Below are 19,954 nucleotides of genomic sequence, written 5' to 3'. Positions count from 1 at the left end.
TAAGAACCCAATTCATCTATATAATAACCCCATTAGCTGCTTAACTCAACAGTGCACATGGGAAAATTTCTGAGCCACAATGTAAAAAGTGTTGATTGGGTGGATCGTTTTCAAGGTTTTGTTCTTCTGATGTTCAAAATGATCAATTTAAGTAAATCTGATATGTGATAACTAGGAGCTTTAAAGCATTTATGACTTAGGACAAAAGTTTTGTGTCTACATCAACTAATACATCTTTGTCTTTTAATATCCAGCAACAATACCATTCAAAAATAGATGATTTGATTGACAACGCTGTAAAAGAAATCATTTCACTGCTAGTTTCAAAGGTAATGTATTATTTATTCATCTTTTTAAGTCAGACTCAAAAATCATTTTGCTGAGAATTTTTAGAAAAATCTGTCTCATGTTTCTAAATACCTAATGGAAAAACAGTTTTACAAAGAGATGCAAGAAAAGTTCAGATTTCAAGAAGAGTTCTGAACAAAATGTGGACACTGTTTGTCAGCAACTTTGATTTTGTGTTTACAGTTCATCTTGGCTTTTCTTGCAGCTGTTGGCTTTTAAAAATAACTCTGTCTTCCAGTAAGACCTTATTATTTTACATTTATGTTCTCTTCTTATGTGTCTATCTGTTTGGCTGATTCGAGTTGTCACCGGTCATTGAGTGGGACACAGTCATGGGGATGACTGTGCCAAGGCTCCAGAGCTGGTCCCAGGCAGACTGAGAAGGATGACAGTCTGAGGTTCCCCAGTCCGGGGAGGCTCTCATGGTTTCCGATCTGATGCTCTAAATATCTCTGACGAAGGCTTTGGCCTGTCATTGTATAAGCAGAGATGAAGCATCAATGAGTATTCCATGGAATGATTAGACTATTTAAAATCCCACTAAGGTGGAACAGACCACCATGAGCTAACAGTCAAGATCCGGGTCTGGGGGAAAGAGACAGAAAATGGAACTCAGGAGGGTGAGGACTCAGAATGGGCATGGTCCAGTGATACATTCACAGGAGCAGATGGAGCCCTTGCTCTTTGCAAGGCTTGGTCAGAGAACCCCCAAACAGGCCTCATAAAACAATCAGAAGAACGTACAAAAAAGCAAGGGAAGAAATGCCCCCAATTTAATAAATGAAGGACATGTTGTTTAGAAAAGAAAAAGCAGAGATGCCCAAGAGGCATGAAAAATGTTAAGCCTCACTCATCATTTATAAGGAATGAAGAAAAACTACAATTAACGTACCACTTTTTCTAGCAAATTAGCATAGATGTTTTTAAACTAACACTTGGTTTTAGAAAAGGTGAGGTGGGACACTCACACTTCCTGTCTGCGGGAGTATAACTCATTACAGCCTTCCTAGAGATAGTTTGGAACTATATCAAGTACATTAACACCCTTCTACCTAACAAGTATTTTTGCATTTTTTTCCGATTCAGAGAGATGCACAAAATATATATATGTTGATATGGTCACATTACTTCTAATGAAAAATTGGAAACAACTTTAATATCTAACATGAAGGGAATGGTAAACTATGACACATCTATAATTAGAAACCATGCTTTCAGAGACTATTGATAAAGGAAAGGCTTCATAATATAATATGAAATGGGAAAAAAAGCTTAATATTTTAGAAATGGAAACTATTTCAGAAATAGAAATATTTAGAAACTCAAATCTGAATTTGCATCACATAGAGAAAAGAGAGGCTAAACACCAAAAAGTTGGCAGAGCTTCTCTGGATGGTGGGATTATACTTGATTTTGGAGGCAGGGGGATTCTCAGGGTTTGGGAGGGTTTGTTTGTATATTTCCCAAATTCCTTGGTAGCAAGTCTTGAGATGGAAAATAGCCACAAGGAAGATTTCAGCATAACACCAGCCATCCAGTTTGTTCCCATTCTCTTGACTTCCACCCCCACAGGAATACCTGCCCCTTCACATACAACACACACCCACCAACAAGTAGAAAGGGAAAAGTTGAACAGGGAAAGCATCCAGTGGGTGGGGGAGGGGAAAACCACTGGAGAACAAAGCTTCAGAGGCAGAGCAGGGCAGGTTTCCGTCCTCCTAGGGGCCCAGCATAGCGGCTTGCCGTACTGCACAGACAGCCCACTAAAGTGAGATGAAGTGAACTTGGTGCCTTCATTGTCTATGAGTCATTCAGGGAGAGTTTACGCAGATAGGAAATGACAATAAATGGTGGGTTTTTTAAAAAATTTTATTAAACAAAGAAAATAAGGCTCTATAATTCAATTCTTAAATGTTAGCAAGCCAAAATTACTTGAGGTCCATTTAAAATGTGGATTCCATGCCTACTTTCCAGCAGTTCTGAATTAGAAGTTTGAGAAGGGGAGCAGGAAGGTACATGTTTAATCAGATACCACGGTAATTTTGACGTAAGGGTTCAGTGAGCCGGACTTTGGGAAACATTGCTCTGATGAATCGCTATCCACGCTATCATGTGAAAGATCTTTAAACTCCAGTTTATTGTATTTAAAAACAAAACAACCCTCTAAGATAGTATGTTCGCATTTTTGTTGTTGTTGGAGAAATGGTATCTTAAAGGGGGATATTTATGAAGTACCAGTTGTGAAACTCCGATGGGATGGGCAGTTTTACCCTAATTCACAGAAACAAACATTATCCTCACAGTAGTCTACTAAACCGACCACACACACAATTAAGTAAGATAGTCAGGAACCAAACTTCTGAGCTTCAGATTCCTAATCCAATGTACATGCCGATTCTAGATGTCTAGGAAATCAGTGAAACGCAAAATACTCTAAAAATTAATACAGGCAACTTCTACATTTACTGTTTTTACCCTGTCAGATTTCAAGAGTCATATCCTAGACATTTTTATTTTATCCTAGCATAATAATTAACTCAATATAGAGTAGAACAGTGAATTACTTGCGTTGTATCCCAAATGTTTCTTCCCACGTTTTAGTTATTCTATGCATCGTGATGAATATGCTTGTTACGTTTGGTTAAGTTAGAAAGCATACGTCCTTCTTTTTACCTCCTCTCCTCAATCCCACCTCCATATCCTCTTCTTACTACACACATCTTCACAAATGATTGGAGAATGAGCCCGAGCTCTAGATCATACTTAATACTCAGCAGTATGTGCCCCAACTGCATGTACATTTCCATGCTAAGAAAAGAACTTGGCTTTCCATCTCTGTGTCCTTTCTCCACCTAGTACCTAAATGCTGGTAGCCCTTGGGTTGACATCTTCCATCTTCTTTTGAGCTCATTCCACAAATTTCTGTCACTTTCACACTTCTGATTTTGTGTACTAACGATGCCCAACTCCGTGCCTAAGAGGCAGAGTGGAATCGTGGTGAAAAGCCCAACTTCAGACCTGAGGAACCTAATGTCTTCATCTCAGAACATTGGGAAGCTGTGGAAGGGTTGGGAGGCAGCAAGTAAAGGTGAGGAATTAATCACATCTGCATTATAAGAAGATCCATCTGATTGCCTGTAGCAAATAGATTACAGAGAGGGTACTGTGGAGAGTGTTCTGTTGGTCTTTGGTGGACTAACCCAAAGACACGGAAGTCATTTAAAGAGTGCTGTAGACTGAATGTTTGTGTCTTCCTACCCAAATTCATACGTTGAAACCTAATAACCCCAAAGGTGATGGTATTAGGAGATGGAGCCTCTGGGAGGTAATTAGGTCACGAGGATGGAACCCTCATAAATAGATTTAATGCCCTTATTTAAAAAAAAAAAAACACCCCATAGAGCTCCCTAACTCCTTCTGCCATGTAAAAATGTGGCCAGAAGCCATCATCTCTAAACCAGGAAGGGGGTTCTTACCAGACACCAAATATACCATCCTCTAGTTTGTGGACTTCGCAGCCTCCAGAACTGTGAGAAATACAAGTGTGTTTGTATGACACCCAGACTAGGGTGTCCTATTACAGCAGCCCCAAGGTTAGTAATGGGGAGAGAAGGGAAAACCTAGCTTGCTCCCAGGAGTATGGCTGGAAGCACAACGTGCGTGTTGAAGCCATCGACTGACAGGGTGCCTGGAAGAGGAACAGATTTTGAGGGAAAGACCATAATGTCATACTGGACGTGTGGAGAGTGAGCTGACTGATATCTGAAGGAGGGAAGGCCAAGGAGACCATCAGATAGTTGAGTCTGGAATTCGGAGGAAGTATACTGAGCCGAACTATCAATGCTATTATAAGATTTCACCATTAGGAATGATTCTATATCAATGGCTGCTGTTCTTAGGCAGATGTGCCATAACTCGAAACCCTATGGAGAAATGAAAATCAACCTTAAAAGGGAAAAAAGTAAAGATGCTTCTAGCCAGAAAGGGACTTAGATAATTTTACCAAGGGAAGAAAATGATAGTGGGAACATTAAATCTTGCCAAGGAAAGGATACCAAAAATGCCATTTTTATCACTACCTTATAATTTAGTTGACCAAAATGTGGGAGTGTCGGAGGATCTGAACTCTGGTCCTGTTCCTTCATGTTACCATCTGGGTCTCCCTATACAACTTCATTTCCTCATCAAAAAAGCATGAGTATTGGGTAACAAAAAATATCTATAGCCTTTTGTCAATCTAAAACAAAAATCCTTACATACATTTCCTTATAGAAGGCTCTGGGGATGCACATCGTTTCTCCCCAGGTTCCAGAGTTCCATGGCACGTACAGTGCTAGAGTTGGAACCCTGAGATCCTCTAGCAAGGACTTTTCAAATATTTTTATAATGTTTAGAAGACACACTTAATGTTCTCAAATATATTGTGGGTAGCACCCTAAAGTATAACATTGATCAGTGCAAAACTGCTTTGAGTGAAGAGAGGAAGGAGGCCTAGAGCTCTGCCTGTGGGGCCTCGTCTCCCAAGGCAACTCCCAGGGTAAACCAGAGTTTACCCCAGAGTCCAGTTCTGTGGTTCACAGACGAGGAAACAGAGGCCCTGGGTCAGACGGTCGGTAGCTGTGGGGCCAGGACCTGGCCCTCATGGTCCCTAGGCCTGTCATCTTTCCATCACGCTACATAGAATGCAGCAAGAGTGGAGAGGAAAGAGTGGGAGCTTCACCTCCCAGTCTCCTGGGGTCCCCTTTTTACCTGGGTTGTACCCACCAGTCCGTTCTTTGACAGTTGTCTTTGACAGTCGTCCCACCGAGGCATAAAGGCTGTGGTACCACCCTGGGCAGCTGGAGGAGAATGGAATTCAATGGCTGTAACAGGAGGATGCTTAAGAAAAACTGAGAGAGCTGTGAGAAAGAACAGATCGGGGAAGTGGTTAACAGAGCAGAGAATGAGAGCGTGACCACTCTCATGACATACTCTGGTTAACGGGGCTCGGTAAATTCCAGGTATGAAATAAAAGAGCATAGTAATATATTCAACCTACTAAATCCTTGATTATTGCAGAAAGGGATTTAGGAAAGAGAACACACTACCTTCCTGAGTTCATAGGTATAGAGGTATGTGTAAACGTATACAGACATATATGTATATTCTTTCTGATAACCTAGAATATTTTCCCCTAAATTTTTCTTAAGAATAAGATATGGCAGAGGATACATCACACCTGACCACGTAGATTCCAACTCATCCTAAAGTAATTTGATTAAATTTTCTCATTTATTTATTTATTTAAAGATTTTATTTATTTATTTGACAGACAGATATCACAAGCAGATGGAGAGGCAGGAAGAGAGAGAGAGAGAAGCAGGCTCCCTGCTGAGCAGAGAGCCCGATACGGGACTCGATCCCAGGACCCTGAGATCATGACCTGAGCCGAAGGCAGCGGCTTAACCCACTGAGCCACCCAGGCGCCCCTAAATTTGCTCATTTAGATCAAGGGTATATATTCAGGAGATACCTGTCCAAATTAAACTAAATGCTTAAAAGAATTATTAGGAGCCACTAGGAGAAAGGAAAGACAAAATACTATAGATCACTCTCTTTGTGGGGCAATGCAAAAAGGAACAAGGAGAAGAGTGTGGAGAATTGACTAGTGTCTGGGCTAGATGTGTCCTTTCGGAGGTTGTCTTAGATACTTTGTGGAACGTGGTATGTTACAAATAAATATTTGCTGCCAAATACTACCCATCCTTGGGCAGGGGCATGCTAATGTTCTCTGTATCACTCCAGTTTTAGTATATGTGCTGTTGAAGCAAGCACTCAAATAGTATGCCTCCCAAACACGGATACAGAAAATCTGGAAAGACCTTTTGGCAATCAGTTGGAAGAAAGGTTGAAAGAAAAGTGGGCGAGGAAGGGACAATTGCATTGTATTATAACATTAAGATTCTGATTCAGGGAAGGAAGCCTGGTTTTTTTTCCAGTCCATGGTGTGCATGTGGATTTTTAACAATACTTGCTAGTCCTGATCTTACCAGATAAATATAGAACATCTGCCAATATCTCCAGCACCACTAACCCTCCCCTCCAAGAAAAAAGAGAAGGAAGGGAAAGAACTTAGTTTTTCATGATCGGTCTTATTTGGATGAATCTCTTCTCTGTGGAAGATGTTACAACTTGCGGTATAAATGAGGCAGATATCCCTTCGTGCAGGGTCACCGCTGAAAAAGCAGGAACTGTGTTTGGAACCCAGCGATCTGTAGCTGGAATCCTCCCAGTAACGTTTTAGAATTTGTGGTCTACTTTCCAGACATGTGGGAAAATGAATCTTATACCCTGTTAAAATTCAACAGGAAATTGAACCGCCATGCCTTGTGGCATACTGCATGTTTCGTTCTACTCGTCATTTCAAAGTGCTTTTCATCTTTAATTTCCTTGGGAGTGTGCATAGTGGGGTAAAGTTGGTAATTACCCAGACAGACTTTAGGTGTTAAATATTATTCAAACAAACCCAGTAAATGGCATCTACAATAAAGAGCAGGGAAACAAAGAGATTACAGTGTTTCATTCCAACCTGACACCCTCAGGAGAACAGAGAGCACAAGGCAAACCCCTAAGTATTTATATCCTCCCCGAGCTGTACTGAGAAAGTTCACAGGAAGCAGTTAAAGACACAGCAACTAAACCCAGCGTTTAACTGGATTTCTTTGGAATCTTGCTGTTTTGTGCAATTAACAGCCAGATGGAAAATATATCATTATTAGTCAATCTTGATTTTAATAGAGTTTGGTTTTTAAGGCCACTCTTCTGCCGCGTGTGCCTCGGAGAAATCTCACAAAGACAGTCTTCCTGGAGGAACGGTATGGCTCAGCTGCTTGATCCCAGGGGTACAGACACAGTTCACTGCCATGTAAGCACAGGGTCCCCGCCGGGTTATGTCTCCCCAGAGACCCTGTGGGGTGGGGAGGGACTCACGGAGAGGCTCTCCGCTATTGTTAAAATGGAGGCAAAGAATGTTGTGACACGGGGACAGCAGGCCCTACATGGATATAACCCGGTGCTGGAAGGTGCTCGCAAGAGAAGGTGAGCCAGACAGGCTCTGGCTGCTGTTGTGGGGGACTTTTGCCCTAAAACCACCCACCAGTAGGCTCCCCCGACTGTCACTTTATCCCCTCCGTTTCTGCCATCCTGAAGCCCGTCAGCTCCTGGGCCACCTGGGAGCTTTCCAACATGTCCAGTTAGAAGTCATGCCTTCCCTCCTTGCATTTCAGTCACCCTGTTTGCCCATCTTTACTGGCCCTTCAAACTTGCTGCCTGTCATGACCGGTAGCGTGCATGTCTGTCTCTCTCGCTCGTTTGCGTCTTCCTGGAAGGAAAGATCAAAGATTCGTATTGTCTTCCTTTCCCACATTAGGGGCTCAATAATAACAAAATGACATTTACTGAGTACAAATAGGTTGGGCACATGACTTACTTCATTTGATGCTTACCACTGTGCCCCCCTAATGGTAAAGAACATGAGCTTTGGAGCCAGACCCCCTGTGTTCAAAGCCACCTTCCCGTGCTGTGAGCCCAACAGCCCTGAAGCAGGTGGAACTTGAACGCAGGTCTTTGATTGACATCCTCAACTCTCTTCTACCTCAGTAGGTTTCTTTTATTGAACTAGACCCATTCGCCAGTAGCCCAACTCATTATTACTCCTCATCACTAAGCAATCCCAAGGCTTTCCCCACGAATTTGTGACTTAACATGCATAGATGTTTAGACCTATATAATGGATAGTGATTTAGCTAATCATATGGGCAATAGTAATTCTTCACATTTCTTTAGTATTTTGCCATTTTCTCAGTCCTTTCACATAAATCCTCTCAACTGAGCTTCACTGATCCCTGGTAAGACAGACAGGATGGCTGGCGTTTTCCCCCTTCGACTGATGAATGTGCTAACACTAAAGAAGCTCAAGGTTTCACCATCACCCTGGAGCCAGAGATGGCAATTGTCAGGTCAGGGCTGCGACTGACCTAAGACCCTCTAACTCCAGCCACAGCGCTCTTGCCTCTACCTTGCCTGGTCCCTCAGCACCACTTACGTGTGTACACACATACTCACTTGAGGGCACTAAGATCCAGGTGCTGTGCTAGAGCCTTCCCTGGCTCAGGTAGTCTGGTAACCATAGCAATTGTCGCTCTCCTTGTGGCAAATGAGATCACCCAGCACACACTGACTCTCAAGGTTTGAGTTAGAGGAGATGAGGCATTTTCCACAGAGGGCCATTAAGTTTGGAATTCCCTTCCCCTGGTCTGACCGAGCCCTGGGGTATTGGTCTTCTGGGTCTTCGCAAACCACATCAAGTTGAGTTTAGCCAGCTGTGACTGGTAAGAAATCCTAATGGGCAGAAGGAAGCGCTAAATTGACTTTTAGTTGTGAGCAATTTGTAATTTTGTGTTTTTTGCTGTTTGTATCCCTTAGGATAACTAACGAGCCACACATAGTTTTCATTCTTTAAAAATACGATTTTAGTCAGCCGTTCGCGTGCTTTTGTTTCTGTGTTCTTACATCATGTCGCACATGATGTGATGGAGAAACCTATAGGGAAGTTTTTGTTTCTTTTGCATAAACTATTTTGCAGTAATTGACCAGCCACAGAGAAAAGATTATCTCCTGTGTGCTCTCAGTGAGTTCTCTGGTCACCAGAGACCAATAAGCTCTGTCCCTGGAACTATTATCACTTTGTTGAAGAAGCTGCGATGTGAACAAAAACCAGCCTTCGTTAATTTCCCTTTTCGTATTTAAAAAACCTTGTCAGTATTTTCCCTTTGGGAGTATGTAATTTGTCAATAGTGCGTATTATTTTAGTTCTAAAGAGGAAAGATACACTGCAGTAGATTTCTACTAATTTCTGGTGCCAGATCTTAGTGCTTCCACTCAATGAAATTTAATTCTCCACATTTTTAATCATATTATGGTATACACATCTTAATTTTAACTTCAGAGAAATATAAAATGGTAGAAAGGTAAAACACGGGGCGCCTGGGTGGGTCAGTGGATTAAAGCCTCTGCCTTCAGCTCAGGTCGTGATCCCAGAGTCCTGGGATCGAGCCCCACATCAGGCTCTCTGCTCAGTGAGGAGCCTGCTTCCTCCTCTCTCTCCGCCTGCCCCTCTATTTGTGATCTCTGTCAAATAAGTAAAAATATTTTTTAAAAATGTAAAACACTTGTGAGACAAATTTTAATTCCATACCACTTGCAGTACACACGCGCGTGCGCGCGCGCGCACACACACACACACACACACACACACACACACTATTTAACTGATAGAAGAACTGACTGGTGCTGTGGCTGGCCTGAACCCACACAGTAGTGTGGAATCAGGAGCTTATTATTAAGTTCACTCTAGTGCTCTTTCCCTCGTAGCCTACAGAGTGTTCATATGTCTTAGATCTCCAAGTGCTTCCTAAGCCTCTGAAAGCAGATTTGATCCTTGTATGTCCTCATTAGAACTGCTCCATAAATGCCTGTTCACTAATGTGGGACTTGGTCGCAGGGTCACAGGAGCCTCGGATGCTACACATTCCTTCCATTATCTGGTCATTTTGATTCAAACTCTCCTGTAGATAGAAGAAGTTGGGGAATGGTCAAGTGATCTGTGATAGAAAGGAATCTGATTACACTTGACCATCATTGCTTCTAGACATCTCTACTGAAGTTGAAAGTCGTTTTAAGGAAGTCTCAGGAATGTCAAGTTATTTATCAGTGGTTTAAATTATCTCACATGTTTGGTAACCAGGATCCTATAACATGTTATTCTTTTATCTTAAAAAAACAAAGAAACAAAAACACTTGGTCAAGCAATGGAAAAGGACCTTAGAGCCCACCTTCAAAATGAAAGAGTAAACATTACAAGTCAGCCCCTTGACTATCAGTTTATTCATTGTGGCTTTTTGTGCTGTGGGAGAAGTTGGTCCAGAAATTATGTGCCCTGTTATTAATTTTTTTAATAGTTTAAATACTCACTATAAACAATTACAGTTTGTTTCAGTGTTGGAAGGGGTGTTATCTAAGCTGTCAAGATATGATGAAGGCACTTTCTTTTCATCCATTCTGTCATTCACTGTAAGTATTTGCATGAGATTCTCTTCTGTTGTCTTTTGACTGTTGTCAAAGTACTTATCTCACAGTTAAGAAAATAATTCTCATAATTATCTCTTTTCCACTTAAGGTGAAAGCAGCTGCAAAATATGTTGATGTTCCAGTAAGTATTTTTTTATTTGCTATTAAAAACTCTGTATGTGTATGTGTGTATAATTCTTTTTAAAATAATTATGGTTTACCAAAGGTTTATTTCAGATCTTTAAAGCAGTGAGTGCCATTCCCTCAGGGAGCAGTTTATTTTCCTTAAGCAAGTGCTAACCCTCATAAGAAGGCCTGACATGATCATTTCAGTGTACTTTTTCCATTTTAGCTTGGGAACTCTTATGGAGGTAAAGTCATTATGAGAACATGTCAGCTCAATTGCAGAGGGTAGTTTTTTCTAATACTCTAGGACCAGGTAGTGAATGCCTCGTACCATTTATAGAAAAATTCTCACTCTCTCTTCCCTTTGTATGAAAGCTGTAACAGGTTTCTAATAGGAGTTAAAGTGACAAAAAAGATGAACCAGTTAAAAAACAACTTTTCTAAATACAGAAGTGTTATAAGCCAATATTCTGTTGTCTTAGCATTTGGTGTTTCGCACAGTTCTTGGGAAATAATTTGTAGCCTGTAAATCTGTTCAAAGATTAAGATACCATGAGCTACAATTAGAAAATTCACAGGATAGGGGCACCTGGGTGGCTCAGTGGGTTAAAGCCTCTGCCTTCAGCTCGGGTCATGATCCCGGGGTCCTGGGATTGAGCCCCACATCAGGCTCTCTGCTCAGAAGGAAGCCTGCTTCCTCCTCTCTCTCTGCCTGCCTCTCTGCCTACTTGTGATCTTTGCCTATCAAATAAATAAACAAAATCTTTAAAAAAAAAAAAAAGAAGAAGAAAGAAAGAAAGAAAATTCACAGGGTAAATGTAATCAACAAGTTAGTGCAGTCTTTTAAATTGGTAATCTTCACAAGTTACTTTTGCCTTCATCCTCTTATCACATTATGTGATCAAGTCCTAGTATGTTCTGCTTAACCATATATCTTGGCATATGTATCACTTTTCAAAGAATTTAAGCACAATGAAAATGAAACTTACAAATTAAAACTAGATGGGATATAAGTCATCTCATCTTTGCTCAACACTGTGCTTGGGTAGCATCCTATCTCGACTGTCATTGTGAATGCCGGTGGTTTAAGGGCTGACCAGCTATATATAACAGTTCTAGAGTGCTAGAGTTTTAAAGTGCAGAACCACATTTTATACTATGGACTGAATAGCCCCAGATTTATTGCTGCCATAATTATTGTAAATAGATTTTTTAACCTTTTTTCATCCTGATAAAGGTACTCCTTAATCCCTGTATCCTCTCCCACCTCCCCTCTGGTAACCATCCCATTTGTTCCCTATAGTTAAGAGTATACATGGATATTTTAAATGAAAAGGCCATGGACTTTGCTGCCTTTGCATTGGGTTTCTTTGGAACAAGGCTTTTTTATTTCACAGATGATTCCCAAAGAAGTCTTGGTATACTCCTTGTCTTGTACCTAGAATCAGAAAATCAGCACTGGGTGATAAACAGAAATAATCCCAGATATAAGGTCTTGCAAAAATGACAGCAGAAAAGAGAGGGAGGAAAGATTAAGGAGAGTTTGTATTTTCTGTCTTAGAAAGAAACCGATCGTAATAGGAACATGTGAAATTCTTTGGAATTCCTAACATATGTCTTAAAAAGAAAGAAACTGATCGTAATAGGAACATGTGAAATTCGTTGGCATTCCTAACATATTTTACAATACAGCTTTGTTTTTATTTTGAAATACAAGTGGACTAGGACACCATATAAATATTTCTGTTCTTAGGGTTTTTGAAGTTTTGGGACTTTTTTGTTTAAAGATTTTTTTACATCTTTTTTAGAGGGAGGGAGCACAAGAGGGAGGGGCAGAGGGAGACGGGGAAAGAATCTCAAGCAGACCGCACACTGAGTGGAGGACCTTGACTCAGGGCTCAGTATCATGAGCCCTGAGATCCTTCCCTGAGCCAAAACCAAGAGTTGGATGTTTAACCAACTGCACCACCCAGGCGCTCCAGGGCTTTTGAAGTTCTTAATTTGACCCTGTTCTAGACCTGTTATGCCTTATAGAGCTTCACAGTTGAAAGATATAGAAAGTGGTTCATTCATTCTCCTTCTCAATGCAGAAAGTTCCTCTCTTGATATCCCTTACAAAGATTCATTCAGGCTTTTTTAATTTTCTCAGTGATTGCAGGCTTTCCTCCTCTGACGTATAATGAGTTGAAATTCTGTACCTCTGTGAATTCTACCTTGGTTCTAATCCCTCTTCTGCATGACAGCCCTCCAAATATTTGATGATAATTAATCATGTCTCCTCTTCCCAAAGGATGTGGTGGCTATTGAAAGAGATATATTGTCTGAGGAATTCTTACTTTCTATATTAGACATCTTCAATTTCTTCACTGAACTCACTAATTAAATATTTATTTAACACTAAGTGCTAGGTCCCAAACTATACATTGACAGCCCACAAGCCAATCAGTGTCCAGGATAAAAGAGAGAGAGAGAGAGAGAGAAATAGACATGCACTAAAACAGCTACAACAACTGTACCCAAGCCCTTTATCATGCCAGTCACTCATCACTGTGTAGATGGATTCAGCTTACCAGTGTCATTAAATCACCTTGTCCCCCTGCTCCAGCAGAGCATACTCAACCATAGACACAGTCTGGCCATGGCAGATTACTAATGGAGGAGCTTCTCGCTCAGACCTGACACTACGTCTCTACTACTGATGCCGGTGAAGATTAACTTCAGCAGCCAGAAGTTGCTGTTGACTGTACACTATTTTTTATGCTAAAACCCCAACAACTATGCCTTTCTAAAGCAGTCTTTTAAGGAGAACCTCATGAGGGTAAAGAACACTAGTTCATCTTTCACAAAAGCTAACTCAAAACTGATCAAAAACCTACAGTAAAAGGTAGACTATAAAACTTTTAGAAGAAAATGTAAGAGAAAATGTATGTGGTCTTGGGTTTGGTGATGAGGCTTTAGGTACAACACCAAAAACCTCCATGAAAGAAAAAGTCTCTATATTGGACTTAATAATTAACTACTGTGCACTGGTAAGAGAATGAAAAGACAAGCCAGAGACACATATTTGGTAAAGAACTTGTATCTAAAATGAACAAAGGATTCTTAATACTCAGCAATAAGGAAACAATCCAATTTGGAAAATGGCAAAAAAAAAAAAAAAAATCGGAAAAGACACTATCACAAAGACATATAGCTACCAAATAAACATATGAAAAGAGGCTCAATGTCATTTGTTGGTAGGGAAACTCAAGGATTTTTTTTTAAAGATTTTATTTACCTATTTGAGAGAGAAAGCACAGAGGAAGAGGGAGAGGGAAAAAGCAGGCTCCCCACTGAGCAGGGAACCTGACACAGGGCTTGATCCCAGGACCTTGAGTTCATGACCTGGGCCAAAGGCAGATGCTTAACTGATTGAGCCATCCAGGCGCCCCAGGAAATGCAAGTTAAACAATGAGGTACCCCTACATGCCTATTAGTGTGGTTTAAATTTTAATTTTAATTTTTAAAAATTGGCAAAGTATTGTCCTGGTCTGCCTAAAAATTGTCAAGATGTTGACAAGGATGCAGGGCAAAAGGACTCTCTTTCCTTGCTGGTGTAAATGTAATACAGCACAGCCACTGGGGAAGATTGGCAGTTTGTTACAAATCTAAACAATCTTTTTTTAAAATTTTTATTTTTTTATAAACATATAATGTATTATTAGCCCCAGGGGTATAGGTCTGTGAATCGCCAGGTTTACACACTTCACAGCACTCACCATAGATCATACGTTCCCCAATGTCCATAACCCAACCACCCTCTCCCTACCCCCCTCCCCCTGGCAACCCTCAGTTTGTTCTCTGAGATTAAGAGTCTCTTATGGTTTTTCTCCCCCCAGATCCTATCTTGTTTCATTTATTGTTTTCCTACCCCCCAAATCCCCCACATTGCCTCTCAACTTCCTCATATCAGGGAGATCATATGATAATAATCTTCCTCTGACTGACTTATTTCACTCAGCATAATACCCTTTAGTTCTGTCCACGTCATCGCAAATAGTAAGAAGCTAAACAATCTTTCCATGCAACCCACCAGATACCTATTTGGATAGGTATCTATCCAAATGATCCGAAAATGTACGTCCACACCAAAACCTGCACACAAATATTCCTATCAAACTTACTCATAATCACCAAAAATTGGAAGCAACCCAAATATCCTTCAATAGATGAATGAAACAGTTGGAATACTATCCAGAAAAAAAAAGAAAAAGAAATCAGCTAATGGGCCACATAGAGATAAAGATAAAGATGAATCTTAAAGGCATATTGCCAAGTGAAGGAAGCCAGTCTGAGAAGTCGGCTATGATTCCATTTGTATCACCTTCTTAATACAGGCAAAATCTATAAAGGTTATAGAACAGATCAGTGGTTGCCATAAGTTCAAGGTCAGTGAAACAACAAGGTGAAGCCCAGGAAACTTTTAGGAGCAGTGAAGCTATTCTATGCAACACTGTAATGGTTCCATGATATTATGTACTTGTCAAAACCTAACTTTGCAGCAACGATCGAACCTGAACATGGGCCAATTTTTAAAAGATCAAATAGGATATCCTGGGATCCCAAGACAGAAAGAAGATTTGGATTTTTTAAAAATCAAATTCTATTGCAAATGTGTGGAATAACGTCACTGAAAAAGATGGAGGAAAAAGTGCTGATTTGAGTGACTTTGGAAATGACTGGAGTCTCTAATAATAAAGGAGAAAGAAACTGAACATAAGCTTGGTGGTCTAGTTGATAAAGCGTTTCCCCACAGGTTAACAATTCAGAAACCATTACACCTATCCACTGGAAGTGAAGGATTAAGTACAGGGATGGTGTTTGGTGAAAGCCAAGTTTCTCCCTGTTGGAGTAAGAGGTTGGAAACAAGGAGGCGGATAGAACAGTCTGTGTGGTAATGGGTTAGAGTTGGAGACATTAGTGTAAATTTGTCTTGAACTTAACATAGAGCTGTTTACATGTAGAAATATTAATATATGCATATATTTCCTTGGCTTGTTAACTGAGAGAGCCCAGAAGCAACGATACCCCAGTAGCAGTCACCATACCTAGTGCCCAGCCCTTAGTATCTGATCTCACATAAAGTGAACCAGGACTCTCTGGAGAAATGGCAGATACTAGGTCTGGGGCAGAAATGACACAAGATGAGCCTGGAGCATCTTATAGTGACAGAAAGTAAGGAGGTGTTTAAAAAAAAAAAATAACCCACAACGATAGGGGATATGTTAAGAGACACAGGAGGCCTCTGAAAGAGCTCCCAATGGCCTGAGCTAGGATCATTTGAACAAGTAAGTAAATTAGGTAGTGTTAGAGTATAACCCAAAGTATAAAATAAACATCCATTAGTCCACACTCATACAAGTAAATGTTTGAGCAAACACATGATGAGAAAGATAAACCTCCCTTACAGAAGAGTTCCCAATAGTTAGTGTAGATACTTTATTTGCAAGGAGACAGCTTAATTCGCCACCACAAAGGCTGTGCATAGTGACTGCCTATGAGGAGGATGGGAGGGGGGTGGGGGCGAGGGAGGAAGTCATTGGGTTATCATGGAGAAACCTGATGAATACTCCCTCAGTCAACTGATTGAGGTCAACAGCAAGAGTGATAAATTATGTTCATAGTGTTTTCTCTTAAATACTCTATGGTTTCCTCCAAAAAACCTCTAACTCTGGTCTAATCATGATAGGTGTTGCGCCTTTTGTCCACAGTATTTCTTCCCTAGTTCCTCAACTTCTCATCATTTTCCAGGTGACATATTCGGTCTCTGCTGTTTCTTGCATGGAACAGGACAGATATTAAGAATTCATAGAATGATAAAATGTCACAGTTAGCAGGACTCCTGCAGTTTCTGTAACATACCCATTCTATGGACGACTAAATTATAGGTCATGTTAGTTATGGGGCATGTTGGGGGGTGAGGGATAGGTGTACAATGCCTATTGAAAATTGTCTTAACATTAGCACACACAATGCATATGACCTCTGTGCTAGATAGTGAGATGACACAGCTCAAGAGACCTGGAGGGCATGTCAAGGATGACTGTGACCATGACCAAGGAGGAAGCAAAGGGGAAACGCTCCACTGCTGTGCTTCCTAGTGCTGATACCAAAGCCTGGTTGTCTGTCCTGAGAAATGGAGATGATTTTTCTCTTGTCTTCATTAATAGTTCTTTCAAATGCTGTCTCTTCTTTATGACACAGCCAAAAATGTCTAATCTGCCAAGTGTGGCTTAAATTCAACTTTATACTGTACAGACTTGCTCTGAGTCCAAGATTTAGTTCACATCCCACCCTTTGCCTGCTATTAGCTGTCTGACTCATGGGCTTCCATTTTCCCACCGTACACTGAAGATAATGGATAATCCCTGTGCTGTCTCCCTCACTAGGTTCTTAGGAGTTCCAACAGGCATATTAGTATAGAAGTTCATGGTAAAGGTAAAGCACAATTGAAATAAATGGGATTGTTACTGCTTCTACCTGGAATGATGCTTCCTGTTTTTATACATTGTGCATTTATCATTCCTTGCTTCAGAACATGATTGTTTTCTAAAAGAAAAATCATTTGCATTCAACAGAGTGAAAAAAATCAGATTGTTTTCATTTTTTTCAAATGTTAAGCACTTTGCATAGATCGGTAGTGACATTTTTTTTTTCAAGATTTATTTATTTATTTCAGTGAGAGAGGGAGAGTGTGCTGAGGGGAGGAGGGAGGATGAGGGAGAGAGAAACCCAAGCAGACTCTGTGCCTAACGCACTCCATATGGAGGCTAGTCTCACCACAAGAGATCAGGCACCAGCCAAAACTACAAGTTGAAGGTTTAACTGACTGTGCCACCCAAGTGCCCCATGTCAGTGGTGACCTTTAAAGGTCACCTAGACCACCAACTAGACCACCATGTCACAGGACACCAGGCTGGCCAACTTGGTAGAGCATATGACTCTTGATCTTGGGGTCGTGAGCCTGAGCCCAACGTTGGGTATAGTGATTACTTTAAAAAAATATATTAGTACCCTTTGGTCATGGTTAACAGTTGAATAAATATTTTTTTAATTAAAAATATAGTTGGTCAGTTCAATGACAATGGTATTTTCCTTCCTTCCTTTGCTTCAGATATTGTTTATTTCTTAGATAAGGCCACTTGAATACTCAGTGCTTTCTGTCAGAATGAGAGCCAGGCAGAACCCCGAGGATGGAGCCCCTCCCCACTGGGAAATACTCCCCCAGAGGGAGAGATGCACACCAGGACCAGACTAAAGTCTCGCCATATTAGGAACAGAGGAGGTTGCCTGCTGCCCTTCCTAGATAAGCATTTTGCTTCTCCCATCTTTCTTCCTTTGTTTTTCCTTTCGTTTGTTCTGTTCTGGCTGGCTGGCTGTTCTCATACAAGGGAAGACCAACCGACTGCCTCTGGACTTTGACATTTGTACATCCTCAAGGCTCCTTTAAGCCAAAATCTGAAATGTTCCAAACTGGGACTGAGTAAATCAGTCCGAGTCAATCTAAATTTTAAAAGCTAAATGAAATAATACCCACAACATTTTAATTTCACGTCTTCAAGTCTTCAGTATAGTTTCCTCATAACAACTGTAGCCAGATGAGGGAGAGGTTAGTGAACACTGTTATAGACTGAGAATCGAATACCTTCATCATCATTACTATCATTACTCATGAAAATAAGAGTAGAAAGGAATCATGTGCTACACGTATTAGCACTTTCCTGGCATGGTGGTACTGTATCAGCACCTGTTCCTCCAAACTCTGAGATGTTAGTGATCCTCATTGCAGATTAGAACTAGCAAGAGAAATACTATGAGCCCATAAATCTCAGTTCAAAGTCAACCTGCCTCTTTGCCTTGAGCATTTCAGGCTGCTATTTTAAACTATTATTCAGTATCCCTTTTAGTACTTAAAAGAACCTCCTCTTTGGAAGGATTTTTCCCCCAGTGATACAACAAAGTGTACATGCAAATGCTTAGATCTGTGAATAGTAAAATATATCACCACATAGTGTGAGGCATCCATGTGAATTTAGGACTAAAAACAATATGATCACATAAGGTATGAGTATTAGTGTGAGTACGAGGATAGCAGATTCTGATGTGATCTACTCTCATAGCATTATGGTCAGAATGTGCTTTCTACTAATTATACTCCCAGGGGCAGACAGAAGAACCTTATCCAGAGCAAGAAAGCTGGAGTAATGGAACTCTCTCCCTCAGAAATGTGTGAATGAAGGAAACGTGCATACTTAAAACATTTATGATATGTTCTGTATCTAAAAGAGGTTTTTGAATGGATGTGGGCGCTGTTGCCTTTAATTCAGAATTTTCTGCTTTCCAATTTGGAGTCAAAATGTGTAATAGAGTTAAGGGAATTTTGAATACTTCTGAATTTAACAAAGAGAAAGATGACTGTGGCCATTTCACTGCTTGGAAATAATAGGAGGGTTGTTTTTTCTAGAACAATGAGGGGTTGGGGTTTTTTTTTTTTTTTTTTTCATTTTTTTAAAAGAGTTAGATAAACTATTATTAGAAGCTTTTGAAAATTTTATATCTTTGTGACATTTTCATTGTTCACATTTCTCTCCCACCCCAACTTATGAATTATTCCTCTTCCTGGGCTTTGGTAATATTTAAGATGGGCTACTCTAGTTCGAAGGCTCTAGTTCTGTTTATTTCCTTTTGCTTTTGCTTTTTCTATGTGAATACAATATAATTATTCTACTTTGTACAAAATTGGTAAATACATATTTTTGCAACCTAATCATCACAGGTGTACTCAAACCTATTTTTTTAGGTTTTTGAGACTATATAATTCACTTAACCTACTGCAAATGTTTTTGAGAAGCTTCACTTTAAGAACATTTTCACTCAAATGGAAAACTGTAGAAATTTCTGCATAAGTGCCCAAGTAATAAAGAATATATTACACAGTGAAAGGAAGATATGTATTGTTAAAAATACCTGGGATAAGGGGTGCCTCAGTGGCTCAGTGTGTTAAAGCTTCTGCCTTCAGCTCAGGTCACGAGCTGCACATCCGGCTCTCTGCTCATCAGGGAGCCTGCTTCCCCCACTCTCTCTCTGCCTGCCTCTCTGCCTACTTGTGATCCCTGTGTGTCAAATAAATAAATAAAATATTTTTTTTAAAATGTGGTCTTATGAAGTAAAAAATATTTTTAAAAAAATAAAATTAAAAAATTAAAAAACCTGGGATAAGTTCTGTGTTTGTAGAATGATGCCCTACGTTCTCTGATGATCAGTTACAGACTGACTTCGAACTTGCAGTGCTGGAGCTGAAGTAGAAATTGTTATTACGGTTTCGAACTGAGGA

The 19,954-nt window shown here is 40.3% G+C and overlaps 1 protein-coding gene and 1 non-coding gene across 22 annotated transcripts in view; one reads left to right on the top strand and one right to left on the bottom strand.

Annotated features, from left to right (window-relative positions):
* Window positions 1-19,954, top strand: part of CADPS2 (calcium dependent secretion activator 2) — a 533,537-nt gene that overhangs the window by 481,574 nt on the left and 32,009 nt on the right. For all 21 annotated transcript variants that reach the window (XM_059171710.1, XM_059171704.1, XM_059171699.1 and 18 more), the window contains 3 exons: window positions 255-329; window positions 10,375-10,458; window positions 10,565-10,597. In XM_059171710.1, coding sequence (XP_059027693.1) covers window positions 255-329; window positions 10,375-10,458; window positions 10,565-10,597 — 192 coding nt within the window. The remainder of the gene's footprint in view (window positions 1-254; window positions 330-10,374; window positions 10,459-10,564; window positions 10,598-19,954) is intronic.
* Window positions 6,059-6,162, bottom strand: LOC131830990 (U6 spliceosomal RNA). The gene has a single exon (XR_009353514.1). It is a non-coding gene; the product is annotated as a U6 spliceosomal RNA (small nuclear RNA).

Source organism: Mustela lutreola, chromosome 4 (genome assembly GCF_030435805.1).
Source record: "Mustela lutreola isolate mMusLut2 chromosome 4, mMusLut2.pri, whole genome shotgun sequence".
Taxonomy (NCBI): domain Eukaryota; kingdom Metazoa; phylum Chordata; class Mammalia; order Carnivora; family Mustelidae; genus Mustela; species Mustela lutreola.
The sequence above is the reverse complement of the archived record's forward strand: the minus strand, read 5'-3'. Positions and strand labels throughout refer to the sequence as shown.